Raw genomic sequence first — 24,632 nt, 5'->3', positions numbered from 1 at the left:
AACTCTCTTGCTATCTCTCTCAGAATGACCTTCTTGATCCAAACCAGTCAGGTTTCAAGACTGGTCATTCAACTGAGACTGCTCTTCTCTGTGTCACGGAGGCTCTCAGCACTGCTAAAGCTAACTCTCTCTCCTCTGCTCTTGTCCTTCTAGACCTGTCTGCTGCCTTTGATACTGTGAACCATCAGATCCTCCTCTCCACCCTCTCCGAGTTGGGCATCTCCGGCGCGGCTCACTCTTGGATTGCGTCCTACCTGACCGGTCGCTCCAACAAGTGGCGTGGCGAGAATCTGTCTCCGCACCACGTGCTCTCACCACTGGTGTCCCTCAGTTCTAGGCCCTCTCCTATTCTCGCTATACACCAAGTCACTTGGCTCTGTCATATCCTCACATGGCCTCTCCTATCATTGCTACGCAGACGACACATAACTAATCTTCTCCTTTCCCCCTTCTGATAACCAGGTGGCGAATTGCATCTCTGCATGTCTGTTAGACATATCAGTGTGGATGACGGATCACCACCTCAAGCTGAACCTCGGCAAGACGGAGCTGCTCTTCCTCCCGGGGAAGGACTGCCCGTTCCATGATCTCGCCATCACGGTTGACAACTCCGTTGTGTCCTCCTCCCAGAGTGCAAAGAGCCTTGGCGTGACCCTGGACAACACCCTGTCGTTCTCCGCTAACATCAAGGCGGTTACCCGATCCTGTAGGTTCATGCTCTACAACATTCGGAGAGTACGACCCTGCCTTACACAGGAAGCGGCACAGGTCCTAATCCAGGCACTTGTCATCTCCCGTCTGGATTACTGCAACTCGCTGTTGGCTGGGCTCCCTGCCTGTGCCATTAAACCCCTCCAACTCATCCAGAATGCCGCAGCCCGTCTGGTGTTCAACCTTCCCAAGTTCTCTCATGTCACCCCGCTCCTCCACACACTCCACTGGCTTCCAGTTGAAGCTCGCATCTGCTACAAGACCATGGTGCTTGCCTGCGGAGCTGTGAGGGGAACGGCACCTCCGTACCTTCAGGCTCTCATCAGTCCCTACACCCAAACGAGGGCATTGCGTTCATCCACCTCTGGCCTGCTGGCCCCCCTACCTCTGCGGAAGCACAGTTCCCGCTCAGCCCAGTCAAAACTGTTCGCTGCTCTGGCACCCCAATGGTGGAACAAGCTCCCTCACGACGCCAGGACAGCGGAGTCACTCACCACCTTCCGGAGACACTTGAAACCCCACCTCTTTAAGGAATACCTGGGATAGGATAAAGTAATCCTTCTACCCCCCCTTACCCCACCCCCCAAAAAAAAAGATATTGTAAAGTGGTTATCCCACTGGCTATAAGGTGAATGCACCAATTTGTAAGTCGCTCTGGATAAGAGCGTCTGCTAAATGACGTAAATGTAATGTAAATGTATATTTCCATTCACATTTTAGTGATTTAGCTTATGCTTTTACACAGAGTGAATTGCAATAAGTTCATTCAAAGGACATTTGTGCTCAATTAGTATGCTACGTGGCTTTTGTTTTCAGACACAAAAACATAATAATCAATTTCTACTAAATACACGAAGACATTTACATTATTTCAAACATAGTTTATTTCCGTATAAAGACTCTTAAGTACAAAATAAACAATATGCCGTACATACATGAGTTTAAATATATCACAAACGATACAATCTGAGATTTAATTCTCATACACATGATATTGAGTGATCTCGAAGAAGAAAGACCAGCTGAATAACATAATAAACAATCATACAGAACAGCAGTTGAGTCGTTGATTTGTTTTAAACTGATTATTAATACATACTGTATTGACGTAGGTCTGGTCTGGTGAGATACATAAAGATTTATATAGCTGTAAAGGACGTACTTTATAGACAACATTCACAATGAAACAGCGAAATACACAACTTCCTGTCACCGATAGTTTATAATGAGTATCCCTTCGTTTTGTTCCGCCTCTCTCTCCTCTCTCTTGTTTTTGTCCTCCAGTTGTCTCCTCCGTCCTTCATATCAGGTTTATCATTAAACACAAGCCCTTTAATACCCAGGTTAAAACACAACATGAGGCTCTTCTCTTTTTTTATCTTAAAAAAAAGAAATATCTTTAACTCTGCATTGTTCGAAATGGACCTGTAAGTAAGCATTTCACTGTTAGTCTACGTCTGTTGTGACTACTAAAATGTTATTTCATTTGATTCTAAACAATGGCTCATTTTAGAAGTCACAAGTTTGGCAACTAGCCGTCTTGCAAATAGACATATCAAATTATAGTTTTAAGTGCTACTTATAGACTCATACAATATAAAAAATTGAAACAAACAAACACATAAAAAACAGATCAGTGCTTATGTTGCCACAGTAAAAACTATAATGCCCATATACCCAGGTGGTTGTCATAGTGACACATAAGGTGAGTTACTCCCACACAATATAAAGCGCTTATATAAATGCAAACATAAATGCCTTTTTCTCGTTATCTATCCCAGAGAGAATATATCTGAAAACAGACACACCATCATGCGCACCCACTTGCAGGCCCAAAGCAGTGTCCACAACAATTCCTGTAAACATACAAACATAATAGGTACTGTAAAATAACAATATCGGTTCATAAAACCTACTGGAGCCAAAAACACTGGCTTTTCTGCAACACCTCCCCTGGAAGAAGAGAAGTAAGTGTCTTTATATTATTTCAGGTATAGGGCTGTCGACCAGAGAGTTGGTCGTCCTATCTACAATAGGACAGAGGGGACTGCTCTGTCCAGTTGACACCCCCACTACTCTTGTGCCTTGTATCTCACATGCCATGCAGCCTGGTCTCTTCCACCTTCCAGCCGGTGGAGTTCTTCCCAAACTTATAGACCAGCCGTCTACCGTCCACCCTATCCAGGATCTCTCTCTTGTAGTAGTATCTATAGGAGGGAGGGAGGAAGGAGAGCCACTGGTTAGTCTCATGACAAGACAATGGTTTATCATGGAGATTTTATCATTGTTCTATCAATCTTCTAACTTCACCCTCAACTGGTTAACTCTGTTTAGTTAGCTAGCACCCAAAAGCCAAGCCTGGTTGCTAGGATTATGGTGTCCATGGCTAGTTGCCATGACAGTGCTGCTATATCACCATGGTTTCCTACCTCATGGCACGGCTGAGCTTCTCGTATGTCATACTGCTGTTCTTCTTCTTCTGCCCCCACAGCTGGGCCACAGCCTCAGACTTGAGGAACTTGAAGACACCCTCGTGGCGGTCCTCCCACTTCATCAGACCCTGGTTCTGGTTCTGCTCTGGGTGGATCAGGATGTCCCTAATGAACTCCCACAGGTGAGTCCCACGGGGCGCTATAGGGGGACAGTGGAGAGGAAGAGTTAGGTGTGTGTGAACAGCACAGGTGTGTGCTAAAGCAAGCAAGGATAAGGTAGAGCAGGTGTGTTTATGTTTGTATGTGTGTGTGCATGCGTGTGTGTGTGCATAATGTATGTGTGCGTGTGTACAGCATGTGTGTGTGTGTGAGTGTGCGTGTGAGCGCACGTCCATGCATGTGTGTGGTTAACGGACTATGACCTAAAAACACCTGTGATGTTTTGACTGTGGCTGTTTTCAGTACCAGATGCAAAATGTATGCTAATCTCATGACTGATAAAACCGTGCTTCTACAAGGCACCATTGAAAACAGTTGTTGACATTGATGTGTGTGTGTGTGTATGTGTGTTAGAATGATAGGAGCCACTCACCATGTTTGCTCTTCTTGGAGGTCTGGTAGTGTCTGGGATCTTGGCTGTGTTTGGGAGGTCTTCCTCTGCCTCTCTTCATCATCTCTCCCCTCTCTCCCCTCTCTGTCCTCTCTGTCTTTATGTGCACTTCTGTCAAACACAACGGTTCAGGAGTTTAGAATAACAGACTGGCTTTCAAAGAGACATGCACTTTAAAGGCTCACCCATTATACTCAACCACCACCGGAAGTTCAAGATTGTGAAGTCCACTTAGGAAAAGTTGTACTCACTGGCTATCTGAGGGTAGGAGAACTCTGGGTCGGACTCACTGCTCCTGGATTCTGGAGAGCTGGGGTTCTGGAAGCTGAGCATTCCACCTGGGGGCAGTGAGAGAAGAGGGTAAACACTTTCAATATGGCCGCTCCTTCATCCTGCCTTGATTGATTAATAAAGCCTTGGGCTCAGTGATACAGGCCAGACCAATCACATACTGATCCAGTGATGTGAAAATAATTGAGGGAAGAGAGATGAGAGGAGTGAGACGAGGACAGGTGGAGGGATGACAAACAAGAAGAAGAGAAAAGGGGGACACCACTCACCTGACGAGGAGCTGTGCATGCTGTCGGACTCGTATCCGTGGTCGCTGAGCGGCTTCATGTTATTGAAGTTGAAGTTCTTGAAGACGTGTGAGAAGTCGTTGTAGCTTGTGTCTTTCACAACTGTAACAGTAACATCACAACGTAAGCAAATGTGTCCCTTTGACACTCAAAGCTTTGGTTAGTCAGTCTGAGATAGGAAGCTGTGAAGAAGAGACAAGAGGATGTATTTACCTTCGTTTACTTCTACTGTGCTGAGCAGAGGGAAGTCTGGGAACTCATGCAGGAAGTTGTCCAGGAGCTTACAGGTCTCGTTCAGATCTGGACCACAAAAATAAATTAAATGACTGAATCATTACCAAAATTCCTCATATGCATGTGTCTGCTGCCATTTTGAGGATCATCAATAATGTTTATTCAATTCACATCAGTCAGAACCTTACCGTATTTGGCCTTGAGTTCCACCAGGCTTTGGTAGAGCTGAGCCCCAAGGGACATTCCGAACATGTTTAACAGCTGATCTCTGGTCAGTTGGCAGAGCGTGGGTCCGTCCATGAAGCAGCAGGACAGGCTCAGTGTGCCGGCATCAAACGTATTGCCCTCCACGTAGAAGCTGATCCACTCCAACACGTTCTGCTTGCTCCAGTACTGAGGGTTCTGGTCATACCATTGTGCTAGAGGAGGACACAGAGGAGGAGGGGGTGTTAGATTTGTGCAGTGAGTGTGTGTGTGTTTGTGTGTGTGTGTGAGGCATGATGCTGTTGTTGTAAAATCACCATCCCTCTTTTGAGATTCAACGATCTGTTAATGAGCCATAAAAAACCTTGTCAATCTAACCACCCAGTTAAACCGCAAGACAATTACTAACTGAAGCCTTTCAACTAAGTGCTAACCCACACAAGGACCCAGATCCTGATCTGTGAAAACCTGAGTTTGTGGTTTGTGGGAGTCAGAACGCCTGTCTCTAGGTTATCTCTGCCCTGTGTCGTAAAACACTTTCAACTACATAAACAGTTCTAGTCACAACTTATCACTGGCTAGGCCAGGGAAAGTAAAATAAAGCTTGAGGCATCTGAAAGATGAAAAGACAGCATTCCTCAATTTAAGACAAAACATTGTCCCAGTTAATGATTTAACAGCCTTCTAAATTAGGTCATTGCAAAGTTCAGCCAATCCCCTGTCTGTCTGTGACTTTAGCTAAAGGACATATGTTTACTGTGGTCTTTGACTGAGTGTCTGTCAACAGGCTCAGACAACAGACACATCTCTTCCAGGGTGAGTCAATGGGAAATATCCACAGACTTCACCAGCCAACAAGGCGACCAAAACCAAAGAACCGCCAAAACTCCTGACTGAATAAAGATCCTCACAGAAAAGATTGCACACATCCACACTGTGGTTTCCCAGGTGATCAACAGAAAAGTACATATCAAGGACTAAAGTATCCCACATGCTGATAACAAAGCAGAGACAATTACATATCTTCCTTTTCTGTCAATAATCAGTTTGAGTCTATTGTTTTTTTCATCTATAGATATCATATAATGTTATCACCAGCTAGGTGATTATGAAGAGGCATTGGTATAAGACACCTATAGCGCCCAGGTGACTGCAGATGAACATTGGTAGTTAGCTAAATCTGGTGCAATGCATACATTTTCAGTATATTGAGACTTATGTTTTTGTTGCACATTGTCCCTCTCTAAATAAACGTAATAAAAAATTAAATTAAATACAAAATAAGTATAAATTAGACTAAGTGTTCTCACCCAGTATGCTCGAGCTGCATGTGGAGAGGTCTGAGAGCTGCAGCAGGTCTCCTGTGGCGGGCAGAGACACGGTGGTGAGGCTGGGCTGCAGCGACTGAGGCTGCAGGGGCTCGGAGCTTCCAGTCGGGTATATGGTCATGTTAGCGTTGGTCAGGATCCTACACAGCTCACTGGCAGATGACATGGGCTCTCTGCAACCAGGAGAGAAACAAATTAATGTACAGTTAGGATGCTGTTTATGGATATAGATTAATTAACATATATAATAATTATAGTAAGATGGTTGTTAGTATAGTTTCTGTAACCAGGAGACAATTGAGTGAGCCACTGGATGCATATACAAGGATGATCAACATTAAATATTTGGAAATGGGAAACTTTTCACCCATGCCTTATTGTATTCACTGTTTGAAGTGGGTCACTGTGGTTGTACTTTGCATGAATGCAAAATATTTGGCTGTGTGTGAATACAAACCAGTTTCTGTTTCCTTTCCTCTGCTGTGGATGAATTTAAACTGACTTTCCCCAATATTTTACAGATGTGTCAACATAAATTGGATCTTTCAATTGGAGGATTCTGCTAAACATGCTACAGCGGTTAATGTGACCTCAGACCCAAGAAACCACCCCATCACTCCCCAAAGAGCATCTCCACTTCCACACGTACCTGATTCTGAGGCAACCGACAGGCAGCGATGAGAAGGTGTCAGATCAATAATAATCCACTGTTTGATTTAGAGTCCAGTGTTTGTGATTCACTCCGAGTGTTCGTCAGTATACTCCACGTTTTTTCTCCTGCTCTTCCTTCTCTCTCTCCCTTTATCTCTCTCGCTCTAGTTTCATAGATGCACCTGCCGCTGAATATACCTGTGAAAGGCTTTATACCCTAGAAATACATGTGGGAGGGGCCAGGTGAGCGCTAACTCAGAGGGGGAATTCCATGCTACCTTTAAACCATGGCTCACCCCCCTCTCTCTCACCCCACTCTCCCTCCTCTTCTCTCACCCTCCTTCTCCCCGGGAACTGTGAATAACAAAACAAACCTACCCTCTTGCTATACTTTCTCTTACCCCATTCCCTCCTCCCTCCTTCCTTCTCTCCATGACAAAGCTCAGGAGCGTTGGTGGGTGTGTCGAATGGAAAGACAAGACAGAAGAATGGTGTGGAATGGAGAGGGAGTTGAAGGGTCGAGAGAGGACAAGAGGATGGGGTGGAATGGAGGGGGAGATGAAGGGGTGAGAGAGAGGACGAGAGGATGGGGTGGTGGTGGTGAGAGTGAGGGAGTCTAAGAACAGAACTACAGGATGATGCCACTGTAAACATTCCTAATTGATCAATAGTCATGGTTGACCTAGTTTGTTTTATTAGGTAATACTTTATTTATTAATTCACTTTCTCACACAGTACCTCTATTTCTTGACCCCCCCCCACACACCCAAATGCCGGGTCTAAATGAATTATTTACGAGGTTACCATGAATTAGCAGGAATTGTTTACGAGGTTTAATGTTTCATTTGTTACATTAAATCATTCAGTAATGACCTGAAAACATTAAAGCAATCATCCGGGAGTACAGAACCCTAGAAAATGGCAGATCGCACTCTACTGGCGAAAGTGAGAACTGCCAAAATGCACAGCCAAAGAGGAGAATAGGTGTTTTAGTTTTTTCGAAATAGAGGCAAAAGAAACGTGACACAGTGTGTAAATGATCACACATTAGTGCAGGAAATGAAGAAATTGATTAAAATGCAGGAAGTGAATGCTTGAATTAAACAAGTAACTATGCAAATGAGCAAAAGCTGTCTGCATTAAGGAAATAGACGCCTGGCTCAAATAGAAGCCTGTCTCTAATAAGTGTATTTTGTGTTCAGTGACTTAAGCAAATATACGCCCGTGCTATTAATTAAAGTTTTACGGTATACCAGAAATATTCCATAAACAACGTTGGGATCCTCATTGATACCGGACCATACACACATGCACACACACGTACACACAAACACAAATGCACGTACGTATGTACGCATATGCGCACGCACGCATACACACACACCACCATCGCTACCACCTCTTTGTTTATCTCTAAGGAATTAAGTAATTTGTTCCATTATTTGCTGTTGACACTGACTCTGAAGCTTTCACAGGCCTCTCAGTAACATTAGGTCCTGTTTCAGTTTGGCCCAGTGGACTGGTTCAGCCAGCTCCACACGTTTACCCAACGGCAGGACCTTTCACTGCAAGTGACTCACTCAATATGGTTAACATGACGCAGGTTCAGTGGCCAGAATCACCATTATTCACCAAGTACATTCACATGTACCAGGAATATGACCTGGTGAAATGATGCTGCCACAATAAACACAATATATTCACAATATAATGACAGACGACACACAATATATACAGACAGAGTATATAGACAAGAATTTACACAATCAACATACAGTATGTACACCATAAACACTGTAAACTAAAATACGACAGACTACATAGTAAACACTATAAACTACACTTTAAATTATGCATGTAAAAGGTGTATAAGCAAAACAATTTTGCAGAATGATGTGCAATGGGGGAAATATATATGTAAAGAGCTAGTCCGTGGCAGGGTGCAAATGGGCAGAGAGTGCAAACAAGCAAATGTGCCGTTGTAGGATAATAGTGCAGGGTCATTTTTGGTGATTGGCTTTGTTTGCAGGGGTCATGTGTTGTGGACTAGGCCAATAAGGCTGAGTATACTAAGCGTTGCCTATAGCTTGAAGAGAAATCTGTCAGTTCCCACAGTTTGCCTGCCTGGCTTTCATCATCCTAAAGGGGTGGAACTCCATTACACCCTGTTGCTGCTCAGTCTAAGCCCTACAAGATTTAGTACAGGGATCACTGTCATGCAACCTAACCCAAAAGCAATGCTCAGGTGATGCCATCTCCCTCAGGAAATCTAGAAACTCATGACCTTAATCCTATGTGATTTTCTGGTTGTGCATGTATAATATGTTGGGGTGTAGTATCTTGAGTACAGTCTAACTGGAAGCTACTGAGACGTGGAACTAAGGGTGAGAGGCACGGCCAAAGTGTAGCCTAATTAACAACTGGCTCCTGGTCAATGTGTCATTAGATGAAACTAGGTCTGGATCAAAGAGAGCTGAACCTAAGGTGTAATCATAATGATACATAAGAAACTCAAAATCACCGTCTTTGGTAAAGGAAAAGACCAAGAAGGCAGAATCACTTTCCTTAAATGTATCCATAATGGAAAGAAAGTTGCCTTTGTTAATGTGTATGCTCCAAATTCATATGATCCTACGTTCTTTGATTCTCTGAACAGCATATTGCTAGAATTAACTCTATTCCAACTGGTTATTGGAACAGATATAAATGCCATTCTTGACAGGCGGGACAAATATAATAAGACCATCTACAATCCACAGGCACTCCAACATTCAGTATACTCTCTGATTACAACCTTATTGATGACTGGCAAGCTCATAACCCTAAAATAAAAGAGCACACTTTCTGTTCAATCAGGCACAAAGCATTCTCCTGAATCAATTTCCTACTATTATCTACTGCTCTATTTTCTCGACATTTGAGCCTATCTGATCATCATGCTTATTACTGCCAGATACACATTTCAGAATCTCCTAAAAGAGCCACAAGATGGCACTTTAATGTTTCCTTACTACAAAACAGTGCAACTGAATTGGCATCTGGGCTGAATAAATCACAATTAAAGAAGATATCAGAATTGGAAAAGTTGTTAACGACGTTAGAGCGTTCTCAATAAACACCTTTTCTCAGACCAGGTAGCGACTACTCTCATCAAAGTCAAGAAATAACTACATTTATTGATAAGACAGAGCAGAATTTGCCATCCATCGAGTTAGACTCTTCCATGGTAATCGACTCAGTCATCTACTGGCTAACAAGCTTTGCGGTAATGATCAATTATCGGATATTGCAACTGTTGAATCTGAATCAGGTGAATTACTATCGGAACCTAAATGAATCAACTAAAGATTTTCACATTTCTATAAAGAACTATACACCTCTGATTGTAAATCCACACCAAGCCAGATCGAGTCCTTTTTAAAATATATTAAAACTCCTCTTCTCTCAACTGAGGGTGCCGGCTTGCTGGGAGCCCAAATCTCTCTCCACGAACTCAAAAGGGCATTAGATAACATGAATGAAGGCAAATCACCTTGGGACGGTATTCCTCCTGAGGTCTATTTAAAAATGTTGAACCAATTAGGTCCACTGTTACTTGAAATGATTAACACATCCATTCACATTTTCATTTGGAAGGGATGTAAATACAGTACTAATTTCGCAATTATAAAAAAAAAGGTAAGGATGCCACCCAGTGCTCTCACTATTGCCCCCTATCTTTGATAAACACAGATATTCAACTATTTACCCAAATTGGAACAACTGGACCAAAGCGGGTTTGTTTAAAAACGATTATCCTCAAATACCCTCCGTCGTCTATTACATATCTTACATGCTTCATCAGAAACAAAAGCTCCTTGGGCAGTTCTATCTCTCAACAAAGAAAAAGCTTTTGATAGACTATAATGGCCATATCTTTGGTCGGTTTTGGAACATATGGGGCTTGGCTCCAATTTCTTTAATATTATTAAAATACAATATGCCAATTCCTCAGCGACAGTAATTACATCAATAACTGCTCTGTTCCGTTCAGAATAACTAGAAGTAACAGGCAAGGTGATCCCATCTCACCTCTGCAATTTTTATTGTAGGGGGTTGGACAGGATGGGGAGTTGATCTCTTTTTGTTTATTTTTTTCTTCACATACCAATTGTATTATTACACAATCCTGTGTGATCGATATGGGTACTTGTGGTATAAACTAAGTGTGCAAATTGAAATGAATATTCTTCCTGTAACCCACTGCAAAAAGAAAATTACAAGGCAAATAAAAACTTGGTAAAAAAAAAAGAAAGAGAGCTTAACCGAAACTTGGGCACGGAGCAGAGACAGTTATTTGACTGTAGGCTGAATGGACCCTGGATCCTGTCTGCAATTAGTGGGACAATAAACCATTTCGCAAATAGATGTAATCATTTCTTGTGTGCTGTAGAGCCTGGTTAATGTGTGTGTTTAGTGTAGAGTCGGTAGGGGACTGTGGGTTGTTGTGGTTCACTGTCACCTCCTAGTTGCTGACAAGGTCAATGCATGGATGGGATTCTTCGGAGCAAAGACTGAGGCCTGAGAATCTTAGCTCATGTCATTCAAAGGGTGATAATGGTTTTAGTTCTACTTAATGCATGCAATCTTTTGTCTGTAATTTAATTTTTTTGGAAAGGGGAGAGGGGTCTTAAAGTACTCAAGGTTTGAGTGAGGTAAGGCTTTGACTTTAAAGGACAAAGGTTATCATTGCCTTACTGAGTAAACAGATAAGAGACTCTATAAATAGCATTTCCTGTCACAGTATCAGCATGTTGTCAGTATACAATGTTTTTTTTTTTTGAGTTTTATCAGAGGTTATAAAATCAATAAATCATCAGAGTGCTTCCAGTTAAGGGTATATGGTTATAACCGAACAGGTGTTGTGTTGTAACGGCTTTGACCTCCTTAATGATCTCACCTGCTAACCTCTACTATAATTTCCCCCAAATTTCATAATGCCTATTAGGTCCCTACCCTTCCTTTCTGATCCATGGTAAAATGGAAAACAGTGCTGTCGCTAGGAATGCTGTTGGACTGGTTGGTGTTGAGACACAGGCTTTCAAGCCTTGTAGTTTCATGCTTTGTAGGCTCACTGGCATGGTGTCAATCGGAAAAATTCCATCACTTGTTGTTAGTCTCCTTTTTTCTTGCCTTTGCCATTACTCACTGCTACTGTCACTGCTAGAGATGCTGGGTTGGGTGTGTGTGTATGTGTGTAAGTTCTCATAGTCTCACTGCAGAATTAGACATTCATCCACATTCTCCAAACGTCAAATTACGAAGTTAAGGGTTAAGTTTAGGCACTCATTGCGAAAGGTTAAGGTAAGGGTTAAGGTTTTGGATAAGGTTAAAACATTACATTTAGGCACTTATTCCAAATTATGTAGGTAAGGGTTAAGGTTTGGGATAGGGTTAAAATAAAAAAATAAAAAAACAGAATCCACAACTGGGATTGAACACACAACCTACTGATCCAGACTCATGGGATTAAGCCCATCCACCAACCCCATCCACAATGCTGTTAGTGACTGGTTTTGAAACCATTTCCCGATGTCCTCAGGACATGGATAGACATCCAATTTCGATGACCTGCCTGCGGGCTCTAGTTTTGTCTTATCTTGATTATTGTCCAGTCATGTGGTCAAGTACTGCAAAGAAAGACCTAGTTAAGTTGCAGTTGGCCAAGAACTGAGCGGCACGTCTTGCTCTTCATTACTGAACAAAAATATAAACGCAGCATGCAACAATTTCAATGATTTTACTGAGTTACAGTTCATATAAGGAAATCAGTCAATTGAAATAAATAGGCCGTAATATATGGATTTCACATGACTGGGCAGGGGCACAGCCATGGGAGCCAGGCCCACCCAATGGGGAGCCAGGCCCAGCCAATCAGAATACGTTTTTCCCCACAAAAGGGGTTTATTACAGACACAAATACTCCTCAGTTTCATTAGCTAATCATTAATGTTTTGAAAATTCAAAATTGTTAGCATAGTCAACGTACACACACCTATGACACACACACCTACCCCACCAGACATGCCACCAGGGCTCTTTTCACAGTCCCCATATTCAGAACAAATTCAAGAAAGCGTACAGTATTAGAGTGCATTTGGAAAGTATTCGGACCCCTTGACTTTTTCCACATTTTGTTACGTTACAGCCTTATTCTAAAATTGATAAATTGTTTTTTCCCCCCTCATCAATCTACCCACAATACCCCATAATGACAAAGCAAAAACAGGTTTTTAGAAATTTTTGCAAATGTAATCAATATAAAAAAACATAAATATCACAATTACATAAGAATTCAGACCCTTTACTCATTACTTTGTTGAAGCACCTTTGGCAGCGATTACAGCCTTGAGTCTTCTTGGGTATGATGCTACAAGCTTGGCACACCTATATTTGGGGAGTTTCTCCCATTCTTCTCTGCAGATCCTCTCAAGCTCTGTCAGGTTAGATGAGGAGCGTTGCTGCACAGCTATTTTCAGGTCTCTCCAGAGATGTTCGATCGGGTTCAAGTCCAGGCTCTGGCTGGGCCACTCAAGGACATTCAGAGACTTGTCCCGAAGCCACTCCTGCATTGTCTTGGCTGTGTGCTTAGGGTTGTTGTCCTGTTGGAAGGTGAACCTTTGTTCCCAGTCTGAGGTCCTGAACGCTCTGGAGCAGTTTTCATCAAGGACCTCTCTGTACTTTGCTCCGTTCATCTTTGCCTAGATCCTGACTAGTCTCCCAGTCCCTGCCGCTGAAAAACATCCCCACACCACCATGCTTCACCATAGGGATGGTGCCTTTTACTGAGGAATGGCTTCCGTCTAGCCACTCTACCAGATTGGTGGAGTTCTGCAGAGATGGTTGTCCTACTGGATGGTTCTCCCATCTCCACAGAGGAACTCTAGAGCTCTGTCAGAGTGACCATTGGGTTCTTGGTCACTTCCCTGACCCTTCTCCCCCGATTGCTCAGTTTGGCCGGGCAGCCAGCTCTAGGAAGAGTCTTGGTGGTTCCAAACTTCTTCCATTTAAGAATGATGGTGGCCACTGTGTTCTTGGGGACCTTCAGTGCTGCAGAAATGTTTTGGTACCCTTCCCCAGATCTGTGCCTCGACACAATCCTGACTCGGAGCTTTACGGACAATTCTGCACTGTCAACTGTGGGACCTTATATAGACAGGTGTGTGCCTTTCCAAATCATGTCCAATCAATTGAATTTACCACAGGTGGACTCCAATCAAGTTGTAGAAACATCTCAAGGATGATCAATGGAAACAGGATGCACCTGAGCTCAATTTCGAGTCTAATAGCAAAGGGTCTGAATACTTATGAAAATAAGGTATTTTATTTGCAAAAATTTCTTACAACCTGTTTTCACTTTGTCATAATGGGGTATTGTGTGTAGATTGCTGAGGATGTGTAGTTATTTAATCAATTTTAGAATAAGGCTGTAACGTAACAAAATGTTGAAAAAGTCAAGGGGTCTGAATACTTTCCGAATGCACTGTATATAGAGACATTATTGCATGGAACAGAGGAATCCCCCTGGCCAGAGAGTGGTTTCAGTGCTAAGAGGGTCTGTAGGGCTGAGAGAGAAGAGGGGAGAGGAGGGAGAAAGAGGTAGCAAGCAAGAGTGTGAGAGAGAGAGAGAGAGAGAGAGAGAGAGAGAGAGAGAGAGAGAGAGAGAGAGAGAGAGAGAGAGAGAGAGAGAGAGAGAGAGAGAGAGAGAGAGAGAGAGAGAGAGAGTGTAAAAGGGAAAAGGAGAGAAAGAAAGAGCAGTGGAAAACAGAAACTGTGCTGATGGGATGGGGAGGCTCTCTGCCCATCTACCCTACCTGGTTAATGTTCACACAGTGATGTGATGTCATGTCTAACAATCTGGGACCAGACTCTGGACCTCAGCAATGACCTCACCGTGTGTATATGACAGAGAGAGAGGGAGAGAGAGAGTAGTGGTAGTCAATGAAGCGTCCTCCTCTTGTTACTACACACACACACACACACACATTCACACTCCCCTCTGGTGGAACAAGAGTGAAAGTGCAGGACAGTGTCAAACTACCCACCTATACTAGAATCCTTAGTTGCTACATCCATTTTTGGACGTATATATTTATAATATATACCCATTGATTCTTTAAGAATATAACGTATAAATGCCTCATGAGCTTAGTTCAACTGTCGTACCCCATCAGAACCCAAAATATAAGCTTGTTTTACTCCGGTGTTCGTAAAAACAACGTAAATGTAAACAAACACTATATTGCCTCAAAACATGGTTAAAACTATACATTTGATATCATGGATGGCCAGTCCTTGCATCCGTAGCTCTGTATATGAATTTGAGAGTGGTTACATTTTTCCCTCCCCATCCCATAGCTTTTTAGTGAAACGGGGCGGGGAGAGGCTTTGTGATTGTTTCAATTAAGGATTCTAGCTTTAATACTGTAATGCCTTCATATCCCAAACTTGAAATCAAAGCAGAATTTAATGTGAGGATAATTTAATAATCATAGCATCATTGGTATAAAATAGAGCTGATCATGTCCATATTCAGTGGTTGACTATTTGACTGTATGTTTGAATGGTGACTGACCAGCTAATTCTATTTGGCATTTTGCAGCGCCACATATAACCGACAGAGATAACCCACAGAGAACCCTGTAGGAAGCTGGGAGCAGGGCAGGTGGTGCTGGATATAGGAAAAAACCCCTCAGCATTGAATTATACAGAGGAAGATTTACTGTAGACACAGATCTGTTTCTTTAAACATTATACTGTTTCTCTATACTGGGAACGGTTCACTGCAGTGGGTGGTGAAAATAGAGTATGTTCAATGGGCCAAGGCCGTGTAAGCAATTTAAAGTAAACTGGCTCAATGTTTCCTTTATTATTTTCACTGGCTAACTCATATTGTATACAACATATTTTATAATATTGTTTTACAAGTGCACAGTGACAGAGTGGACTGGTGAAGGTCTACAAGCACAGTGTGTCAGAGGTAATGCTATTAGCTAACTGTCATATTAGATGTAGATCATGTATCTGCAGGTATCATTGGCCTTTTCTATGATGACTGTAAACAAACGTTCAACCTGAGGTCCAAGGTATTGGATAGCATTGTGACCCCATTTTTAAGCCTTTGAGTAAAAGACCATCCAGAGCTCAAGCCTAAAGTGTTCCAGTTCTGCAGCCTCAGTACAGGGCCAGAGCCCGGTATCATTTATCTATTAACCCACTGACATGAACACCCTGAGCACCTGCATGCTCCGTCTTATAGCACCTTCCCTCCCCTCTCCCTCTCTCCTTCCCCCCCACCTCTTCCCCCTCCCCACCTTCCCAAACCTTATGTCAATCAGTCTGCTTTCTCCACTAGCTACCCTCCCATCAACAAGCACTTCCCTCTTCCCCCTCCCTACCTTCCCAAACTACAATCCCCCCCTCTCTTTTTACAACTGCAAATAACATTTCATAAATATCAAGGCTCTGTTGGGGTCCCTCCCCCTCCCTACCTTCTCTCCTGCCACAACAGAGGGGTATCAGGGGTGAGTCAGGGGGGAGTCAGGGCCGACCCCCTCCCCCCTGGGTCTTTTAATAGACCTGGATGGAGTTAGAGCAGCAGCTGCCTGTCTACACCACCTCTCCCCTGTCCCTGTCTGTCCCCCTTATCCCTACTCTCTCTCTGTCTCTCTCTGTCTCTTCCTTTTTCTCCCCCTGCCCCGTAACCCTCATCCCTCTCTCGCTGTGCTACCACTCCTCTCTATTTCTCTCACCTCCTCTCCTTGTCTCTCGCTTTCTCTCTGCTACCCCCTGTTCCCCTCTCTCTCTCTGTAACCCTCCTGTCTTCTTTCCCTATCTCTGCTTCAACCCCCGGACCCTAGCCACCTCCCCTTCTCATATATCTCACTCACACACACCTCATACTCACTCACAGGACTACCATTCCCGAAACGGTCACCATGGCCGACAAGAAGGGCGCTGCAGCCAACAGCAAACTGATGGTGAGGAAGATAGAGAGGACGACAAAGACAGCAGTGGAGGTCAAGAAAGAGATGAAGACCGAGATGAAGAGGGAGGTGAAGTCAAGTTTAGTGAAGAAAGAGGAAAAGGTCCTGGTGGTTGGGGAGAAGGTGGAGGGGAACGGAGAGGTCCCAATGGAGGAGGGAGCCACAGCTAATAAAGAAGCGGCTAACGGGGTGGCGGAGGCTAAAGCTAACGGAGCGAATGGAGAGTACGAACCCATTGAGTTGCCTCCTTGGGAGATCATCAAAGGGTGGGTGACAACAGATACTATGTGTGTGTATGTCTGTACTGGATGTCTCTGTCTGCTGCTGCTTTGCTTGCATTCTTTATGTTGGGGTCAAACATAAAGTGACATGGAATCACCATTCATGTATTGTTTCCAACTGTATATTAATCTGCAATTAATATGTATAGCTGAGTAATTCCATAGTTGTTACCAAAGTAGGCATAGAGAACTGAAGTGTTGCCAAATGACCTTTAGAGGGATGGTGAGGGCTGCTTCTCTCATTATGGAGAGAAAGATCCACGGTCATTCCAACGTGACAGAAGGAAATGGGTTTAGAATGCTGTGGATCACTGTAGAACTCTGTTGAACACTAGAACTCTGTGAAACACTGGAACGTCCACAGTGGTTTTGTTGTGACTGTCCATACGACTTAACATTGTGACAGCAGTGTCACTCTAAAATAAGTAGTCAAATGTCAGGCAGGAACAAAGCCACTGAGTTTTACCATAAAGTCAAATTAAATCCAAAATGAAGGTATACTGTTTAAGATAGTTTCAAACTCATTGATAAGGCCAGACCGAAAGTTTTCAATACCTTCACAGTGTTGTCTGCTTATCTAATCAATAATAGTGTATGTTTCCATGTTTGGTAGAATCTGGTTAAATAAATTCCACAGGCATTTATTTCAATGTATTTCTGGGGGCTTAAATGTGCTTCCACAAATTCCATCCGGCCCAGTCATTGGTTGACCACTAGAGGGCTGTAAAGTTGCACAGTCATTGGTTCATCCCCTGTGAGTTGGTGTGTTAGCGTGCTGGATCATGTTGCAGCAGTGAGGGGCTTGGTTCAGTTACCGCTCTGAGGGATTTTTCCATTCTGAGTTGATCTGTGTTTAGGATCCTATGCAGGGTGGGTGAGATGTGAGAGTCTTGGTTCAGAGGTCATTGGAGCGGCCCAGGGTATGGAAATACCATCTGGCTTTGTTTTTATCACCCCACCATCTGGTGGATTTGTTGTCATCCTTTGGGTGCAACTGTGTTGGGGGTTAAATTTGTTGACACTGCAACAAAATGAAATATGTACTGTATAGCACATAGTTACGAAATCAAAGGGATAAACAATGTGTAATACATGCCACTCACCACCTCTGTATGGGTTTTATCTGTGTTGTTGCTGATTTTAAAACTTCAGATCTGTTATTTTCTTGAAGGGGTCCTGAATTGGTCTAAACCAGCATGACAACATATAGGAAAGGAACAAGTAAATAATGAAGGATGAATTCCCTATATCTTTTGGGACAGGTCCACTGTGTCTGTCAGTGTCATGTCTGGTAGAACCCAGACTGACTAATAGGAGACCTGATCTTTTTCCCCCCCACTAATTGATCTTTTGACCAATCAGATCAGCTCTGAAAAAGATCTGATGTGAAAAGATCTGATGTGAAAAGATCTGATGTGATTGGACAAATGACCAATTAGTTGAAAAAATATCAGAATTGGGCTGCCTGTCTAAACGCAGCCTTAGGGGACTAATGGACTAAGACTCAAAAGTTCAAAAACATGACCCTCTTAAAACAGGACAGGCTCAATCAACAACCCTCAGCCTTCTCTGTGGACAGAGCCTGTGGATTACTAAATGATTACTGGAGGATTCAGTTCACAGTTGACTAGCCATCCATTGAAAGCCTCCATTAGAAAAACACATGACTCGGCTCTGCCATTTTCAAAATGGCTGTCTCATAATCAAAACATTTGTACTTGGTCAGGTTTCCAGAATCCCTGAACATACCTTCTTGAGAGTAAGAACGAGGCTAGAGTATGCACTTCTTCTAGTTTGTAGTGAGGCACTAAAACTACTGTATTCAAGTGACTGTTATCACCATCTGACCACATCACCAAATATAACTGCCTAGATGATTACTAGACAGGGAAAAAGTGGCAATATGTTCCAAACTGATGAGCACAAGTATAAGCTATTTGCTCTTGTTTTCGGCTTAGGGATAGGGCTATAATAAGGGTGAAGATCAGAGTTTGTGAATATAATTGTGTTTATAGCTAGATAGTGTAGTACTATACCTCTGTCCTGTGCAGTTAGTACTGACCATGTACTGTACCAGTGGGGTTATCTTGGCCGCTGCCGCAGGCCACACAAAGCCCTGCTGGGCCTGCCATGGTTAATGTTGAAGTGGGCCATTGAGTCAGAGGGCTAATAATATAGAGCTGGCATTTCACGCTAGGCAGCGCTTACACGCTAAAATTAGCCCTGTACTCCCCTCTTTCTGCCTGCTGTACCCTGCCCTGCCGTGCTGCCGGCTCTTTCATCTGTCTGCTGTTCCAGCCAGGCAGCCACCCCCTCTGCTCCCCTGTTTTGGTGTGTCTTTGTTTGTCTGTTTTTAAACAACACAGACAGTTAACTGATCCAGGGGGTAAAATGCCCCCAGGAGTGTACTTAGGGGCATCTTGCCTACAGGTTTTAGATTCCATTGTGTAAATATTTGTGGGAGAGAAGCAAACTGAAACACATGTTACAGTAACAGGGGTACTATCTAAGGATAGGCACATGTGAAGAGCTGTTATGACAGACAGATAGGTTGAGTTCTGTACACCTGAGGGTTTGGAAAATATTTCATATGCAAGCTATGGAGTTTGAGTGTCTGTCTGATATAGGAGTGTAATGACAACTGTATAACATTCTTATTGTTAGAATAAACACTTCATAATAATAATAAGACATACTATAACACAATCAATTACATTTGGGATGGCAAAATGTTCATAACCTTGAATAGTGAACTGACGATAGAGAACCCTTCTCCCATTCGTTAAACGATCCTCATCCCCCTATTCCCTCTCCATCCAGGGACCGCATCGACCCGTTCCAATTCAAGTTCCAGTTCAAGAATGTGGAGTACTCGTCAGGTCGTAACAAGACGTTCCTGTGTTACCTGGTGGACAAGGGGAAGGCTGATGACGGTCTGATGAGAGGTTACCTGGTGGACAAGGGGAAGGCTGATGACGGTCTGATGAGAGGTTACCTGGTGGACAAGGGGAAGGCTGATGACGGTCTGATGAGAGGTTACCTGGAGGATGAACACTCAGGAGCCCACGCTGAGCAGGCCTTCTTCCTCCAGACTCTCCCAGACTACGACCCTGCTGTTAAATACACTGTCACCTGGTATGCATCTCTCAAATATACGGTCACCTGGTACATATCTCTCAAACATACAGTCAAGTCACCTGATACGTATCTCTCAAATACACTGTCTGTTGGTACGTTTCTATAACCTGCTCCAATTCACTGTCACCTGGTATGCATCTCTCAAATACTGTCACATGGTTCGTATCTCTCAAACATACAGTCACCTGGTATCTATCTCTCAAATACACTGTCACCGGGTACGTATCTCTCAAATACACTGTCAACTGGTAACTGTCAAATACACTGTCACCTGGTAACTATCGGTCAAATACACTGTCACGTGGTAACTATCTGTCAAATACACTGTCACCTGGTAACTATCTGTCAAATACACAGTCACGCACATACATACATACATACAGTATCTACGCAGATAGCTGTGGCCCGTTTCACAGGAGGTTAGCAGCACTTAATGAAAAGATTAGAACCCTCTCTATGACCTCATCATATGTGCCTAATTCATCTTTACCCCCTCCCTTGTCGCAGGTACATGTCATCCAGCCCCTGTGCGGCCTGCGCGGCTAAGATCGCAGAGGCCCTCCGGGCCAGGAAGACCGTCAAGATGACCCTCTTTTCAGCCCGGCTGTTTGAGTGGGAGGAGCAAGAGATCCAAGCGGGGCTGAATGCTCTGTCTCAAGCGGGGTGCAAGCTGAGGATGATGAAGCCCATGGACTTCACCTACGTCTGGGATACCTTTGTGGAGAACGACGACCTAACGTTCACCCCCTGGGAGGACTGCCAGGACAACTATGAGTACTACCACGAGAAACTGGCCGACATCATGCAGTGATCACAGTGAGTGTAGGGGAGAGGAACACACATATGCATGCATGCCATAGGCCTACATATGCACACTTATGCAGGCTAAATACACATGAAGAGTTTCATTCCAAAAAAGCTAGATATCAATTTTCAGAAATGTTGGTAAATCAGCTTCTATTGTTTCAAGAAATTATTAAAGACATTGGTGTGTTTTTTCACTATCTAATCATGGCATGGGGTTGTTCAATTACATACACTGTTTAAAATCTGTTACTTCATGGTTTCATAGAGACAAATAATCATGTTTTTTTTTGCATAATGCTATATATCCGCCTCTCTCTCAGATATAAAAAGTAGTACTGCTAGGTTTTACACAGTGAAGTGTAACAAATAACTATTATATTACACAAGCATGAAGGTACCCATAAGCAATCATTTCTGATGAAAAAACACCATGTAAAAAATGTGTGGATATAGAGTTTTGGAAATAAACTCTTCACATGCAGGTATGTAGGGGTGCACATAGACACATGCAGTCACAAGACTGATCCCAGAGATGATCTCAGAGATGGAACATATTCTTATGCAAAGCCAGTGAGGGGCCAGCCCAATAGGCCAGAGCAATAAAGCTAATGAGGGTGACCCCAAAGAGAAAGACAAACAGATACAGTTACTGTTATTCCCCTGGCTGATGAACTGCTGCTTAATGAGGGCAGCTGCTAACATTCAGGAGAAATGGTGCTGAAGACTGGAGGCTTAGCTTCAATCCTGGGGTTCTGATCCTCAGAGAAAGTCTAAGGGCTCTATTAAATCTGTATCGCTGCAGCATTACAGATTGCACAATAGAAATGTAAATGTCAGATTGTGCCGGCATATGCAGCCACCGCTAACGTAGAAACATTGCCTTTAAATTTCAATCAGGCGATACGGATTGAATAGAGCCCTAAAGGCTAGTTAGAGTTCCTTTTAGGTTAGTCAGCAAAACATGAGATGTGTAGTATTCTTCTTATCTTTTTGATGAGGCGATATCAATTCATTTTGAGTTGCTGTTGGTGTCAATATTCTCTCTCTCTCTCTCTCTCTCTCTCTCTCTCTCTCTCTCTCTCTCTCTCTAGAATTCACCTGCCACCTCCACTATCCCAGCATCCTCAGTGATGTGAGCAGTTTGAGTGTCAAGCCATCCTGCACCAAATGCCTTTATGAAGCTCCTCCTCCTCCCTCTCCAAATGGAACTCTCTGTCCTAGTTTCCACTCTCCGTTCTGGAGTTGTCCTCACAGGACACGTCTGCTGGTTCATCTGTGGATTAATTGTCAACGTCAAGATGAAGGCTCTGCAATGATGCACTCGTGGGTTATAATTCAAGTATAAATGATCTATTATTTTATTACATTTGAAGTTGTAATAATTTGTCCTTCTCCTTCTGTGTCCTCGAAGGATGTTTCATACTGTATCTGCACAAATCGTTTTTCATATCTGCACTAATGTTGCTTCTTCAACGGCAACATTCAGGGGGCTAGAATGATATTCTTTGTATGAATATTCATATATATATTGTTAATAATGATAACCCAGACTGTTACGTTCTAGAGAATTAACAGAAATTTGTGTTATTGTTATTAGGAGCAATTTTACTTTTGTGAGTTTGGATGAGATACGTTCAATATCTTTGTTTTCCACGTTTTGTTTTAGCAAGAAAACATTCTTGTTTCTTGATGGTGTTCATTTTAAATCGTGATTGAATGATAAAAATTGTCATTTTTTACAGAAAGAATGAGTAACGATTGTAATGGTTCTTGAGCACACTATTTAACTTAAAGATTCTATAGACCTAGCTATAGAAATTGAAGCAAAGTATATTATTTATACACAAAGTGAAAATAAAGTGTGGAGTTTTAAAGTGTTATTTTGGTCCTACTAGTTGAAAGCCCAGTAAGAATCGATGGATCTCTGAGAGCAGGAAGCTTTGGAACTGAGAGCAGGAAGCTTTGGTTGTTGAGTTATCTAGATAAAGCCTAGCTCTAGCCTACTCTTGAGAGCACTGCTCTAGTCTCGCGTTCCGGACTCAGAATGCTGAGACCCAGTCAGCCTACATTCACGAGTAGAGTGGTTCTATTAAAAGACTGTGGATTGTTCATCACACAATAACAACTCATCAAGGCACTAAAACACTGGGTATATGTTAACGACCATCAGAGTCAGGGGATTCAAAGCAATCTGCAGCTATTTCTGTGTCTCGGTTCTTGTGAAGCCATATAATAGAATGTAAGAGAGCTTTGGAGTAAATTAAGAATCAATTAAGAATGACTGAACTCATCATCAGCAGATAAGGAAAATGTATTTGAATGAGACGACCATGCATTGTTGCACACAGCACTAGTTGACATTTACATCTCTGACTGTACAGTACATCTTCACAGAGATCTGATGGCTGAAAAACATGCCAAATCTAACAGGCTCCAAGCAGCTAGCCATAAAGAAGAGACATGGTCCATGTTACAGACTTTCAGTAGCCTAACATACTCATTGACATTCAAAACAGTGACACAGAATTCGAAATAGAGAAGGTTCTGAGCACCTTGACTATATTGATTATCATTTCCATTCAAATAATGAGTGTATGAGGTTGGGGAAGCATTGGGGTAGGTAACTGGGCATGTGTGCAGTGTAGTTAGGGAGTTGAGAGGTCTATGGTTCCCCTTCAGAGAGTTCCATGAGGTGGGGGTCGAATAAGTTTCTCATAAGTCTCTCCACTGACCCCTTGTGGTTGTTGCTGGTCTCCCCAGACTGAGAGCCAGCAGGGTGTGGGTTGAGGGCAGGGGAGAGGCCTGGGGTGTAGCCCTGGATGGGGTTGAGGGCAGCGGGGGACAGCAGGAAGGAGGAGCGGGTCTGGGCGGTGTGGAGCCCCTCTATGGCGCTGGACAACCAGATGAGTCTCTTCAGGCTCTTGATGGTCCTCCCACGGTCATGCAGCAGCTGGTGCTCTGTCACCGCTCGCCTGCTGGAGAGAAGAGGAGGGGACAGGGAAGGGGTGGAGAGGAGAGGAAAGGAGAGGAGGGGAGGGGTGGAGGAGGGCAGAGATATGAGCAGGGAGGGAGAGGAGTACAGTAATGTGTTCAGACAACAGTGTGATAGAAATATGATAAAGGAGATTATTTTATTTTCACGTCTCTCATTTCTCCATAGAATGAGTTTGACACCCCTGCTTTAGAGGAACCAGTCACATACCTTTCATTCTCCTGACAGCGACTGACTGTGAAGACTACGAGAACCATGACAGCGACCGACTGCACAGGCTTCTGGGATACCAGCATTTTCTGCAGGGATCAAACATTCACACACACAAAAAAATGTAATTCCTCAAAACTCACTTTGTTTTTCTTATTTGTATACCTATTATGTCTCTGCGTATTCTTTTGAAAACTAGCTAGCAAAGTTTCCGGTATCCATCATTCAGGTATTCATCTGTTCATCATCAATCAAACACTCAGACAACACAAAAAAGGCGTGTTGACTTTTAGTAATTATTGGAGTCGTTACAAGTACAGCCTAGAGTTTGTTTGCTTGCGTATCCCTTGTAGTACCCACAGTTTGGGAAACCCTTTTTTTAATAGATAAAATGATATCATGCAGATATACATGGTAATAGTAGATCATGT

General features: G+C 43.2%; 3 protein-coding genes across 3 annotated transcripts; 1 reads left to right on the top strand and 2 right to left on the bottom strand.

Annotated features, from left to right (window-relative positions):
• Positions 1 to 1,585: 1,585 nt before the first annotated feature.
• LOC311133154 (ETS-related transcription factor Elf-3-like) lies at positions 1,586 to 7,106 on the bottom strand. The gene is made up of 9 exons (XM_084166594.1): positions 6,747 to 7,106; positions 6,080 to 6,270; positions 4,754 to 4,984; positions 4,545 to 4,631; positions 4,314 to 4,433; positions 4,005 to 4,091; positions 3,736 to 3,864; positions 3,141 to 3,342; positions 1,586 to 2,918 (listed from the first exon to the last, which is right to left on the bottom strand). Exons 2-9 carry the CDS (start codon positions 6,261 to 6,263, stop codon positions 2,804 to 2,806), a joined length of 1,155 nt encoding a protein of 384 aa, XP_084022720.1. The 5' UTR covers positions 6,264 to 6,270; positions 6,747 to 7,106; the 3' UTR covers positions 1,586 to 2,803.
• Positions 6,697 to 22,699, top strand: LOC311133155 (C->U-editing enzyme APOBEC-2-like). The gene is made up of 5 exons (XM_084166595.1): positions 6,697 to 6,782; positions 16,701 to 17,039; positions 19,875 to 20,189; positions 20,700 to 21,008; positions 22,091 to 22,699. The coding sequence occupies exons 1-4, from the start codon at positions 6,775 to 6,777 to the stop codon at positions 21,001 to 21,003; spliced, it is 966 nt and encodes a 321-aa protein (XP_084022721.1). The 5' UTR covers positions 6,697 to 6,774; the 3' UTR covers positions 21,004 to 21,008; positions 22,091 to 22,699.
• Positions 22,700 to 23,661: 962 nt separating this feature from the next.
• LOC311133646 (parathyroid hormone 4-like) lies at positions 23,662 to 24,287 on the bottom strand (the record flags this gene model as incomplete). The annotated part of the gene is made up of 2 exons (XM_084167175.1): positions 23,662 to 23,974; positions 24,202 to 24,287. 2 exons carry the CDS (start codon positions 24,285 to 24,287, stop codon positions 23,662 to 23,664), a joined length of 399 nt encoding a protein of 132 aa, XP_084023301.1.
• Positions 24,288 to 24,632: the final 345 nt, after the last annotated feature.

This window comes from Coregonus lavaretus, assembly GCF_964263955.1.
Source record: "Coregonus lavaretus genome assembly, chromosome: 8".
Lineage (NCBI taxonomy): Eukaryota > Metazoa > Chordata > Actinopteri > Salmoniformes > Salmonidae > Coregonus > Coregonus lavaretus.
The sequence above is the reverse complement of the archived record's forward strand: the minus strand, read 5'-3'. Positions and strand labels throughout refer to the sequence as shown.

Excerpts from the sequence above, each read along its gene's own strand:
- LOC311133154 (XM_084166594.1), bottom strand. The coding sequence starts at position 6,263 with ATGTCATCTGCCAGTGAGCTGTGTAGGATCCTGACCAACGCTAACATG. Across the intron at positions 4,092-4,313 it reads CATGCACAGCTCCTCGTCAG|GTGGAATGCTCAGCTTCCAG; the intron begins GTGAGTGGTGTC and ends CACTGCCCCCAG. Across the intron at positions 3,343-3,735 it reads CTCCAAGAAGAGCAAACATG|CGCCCCGTGGGACTCACCTG; the intron begins GTGAGTGGCTCC and ends GTCCCCCTATAG.
- LOC311133155 (XM_084166595.1), top strand. Across the intron at positions 17,040-19,874 it reads CCTTGGGAGATCATCAAAGG|GGACCGCATCGACCCGTTCC; the intron begins GTGGGTGACAAC and ends CTCTCCATCCAG. Across the intron at positions 20,190-20,699 it reads GTTAAATACACTGTCACCTG|GTACATGTCATCCAGCCCCT; the intron begins GTATGCATCTCT and ends CCCTTGTCGCAG.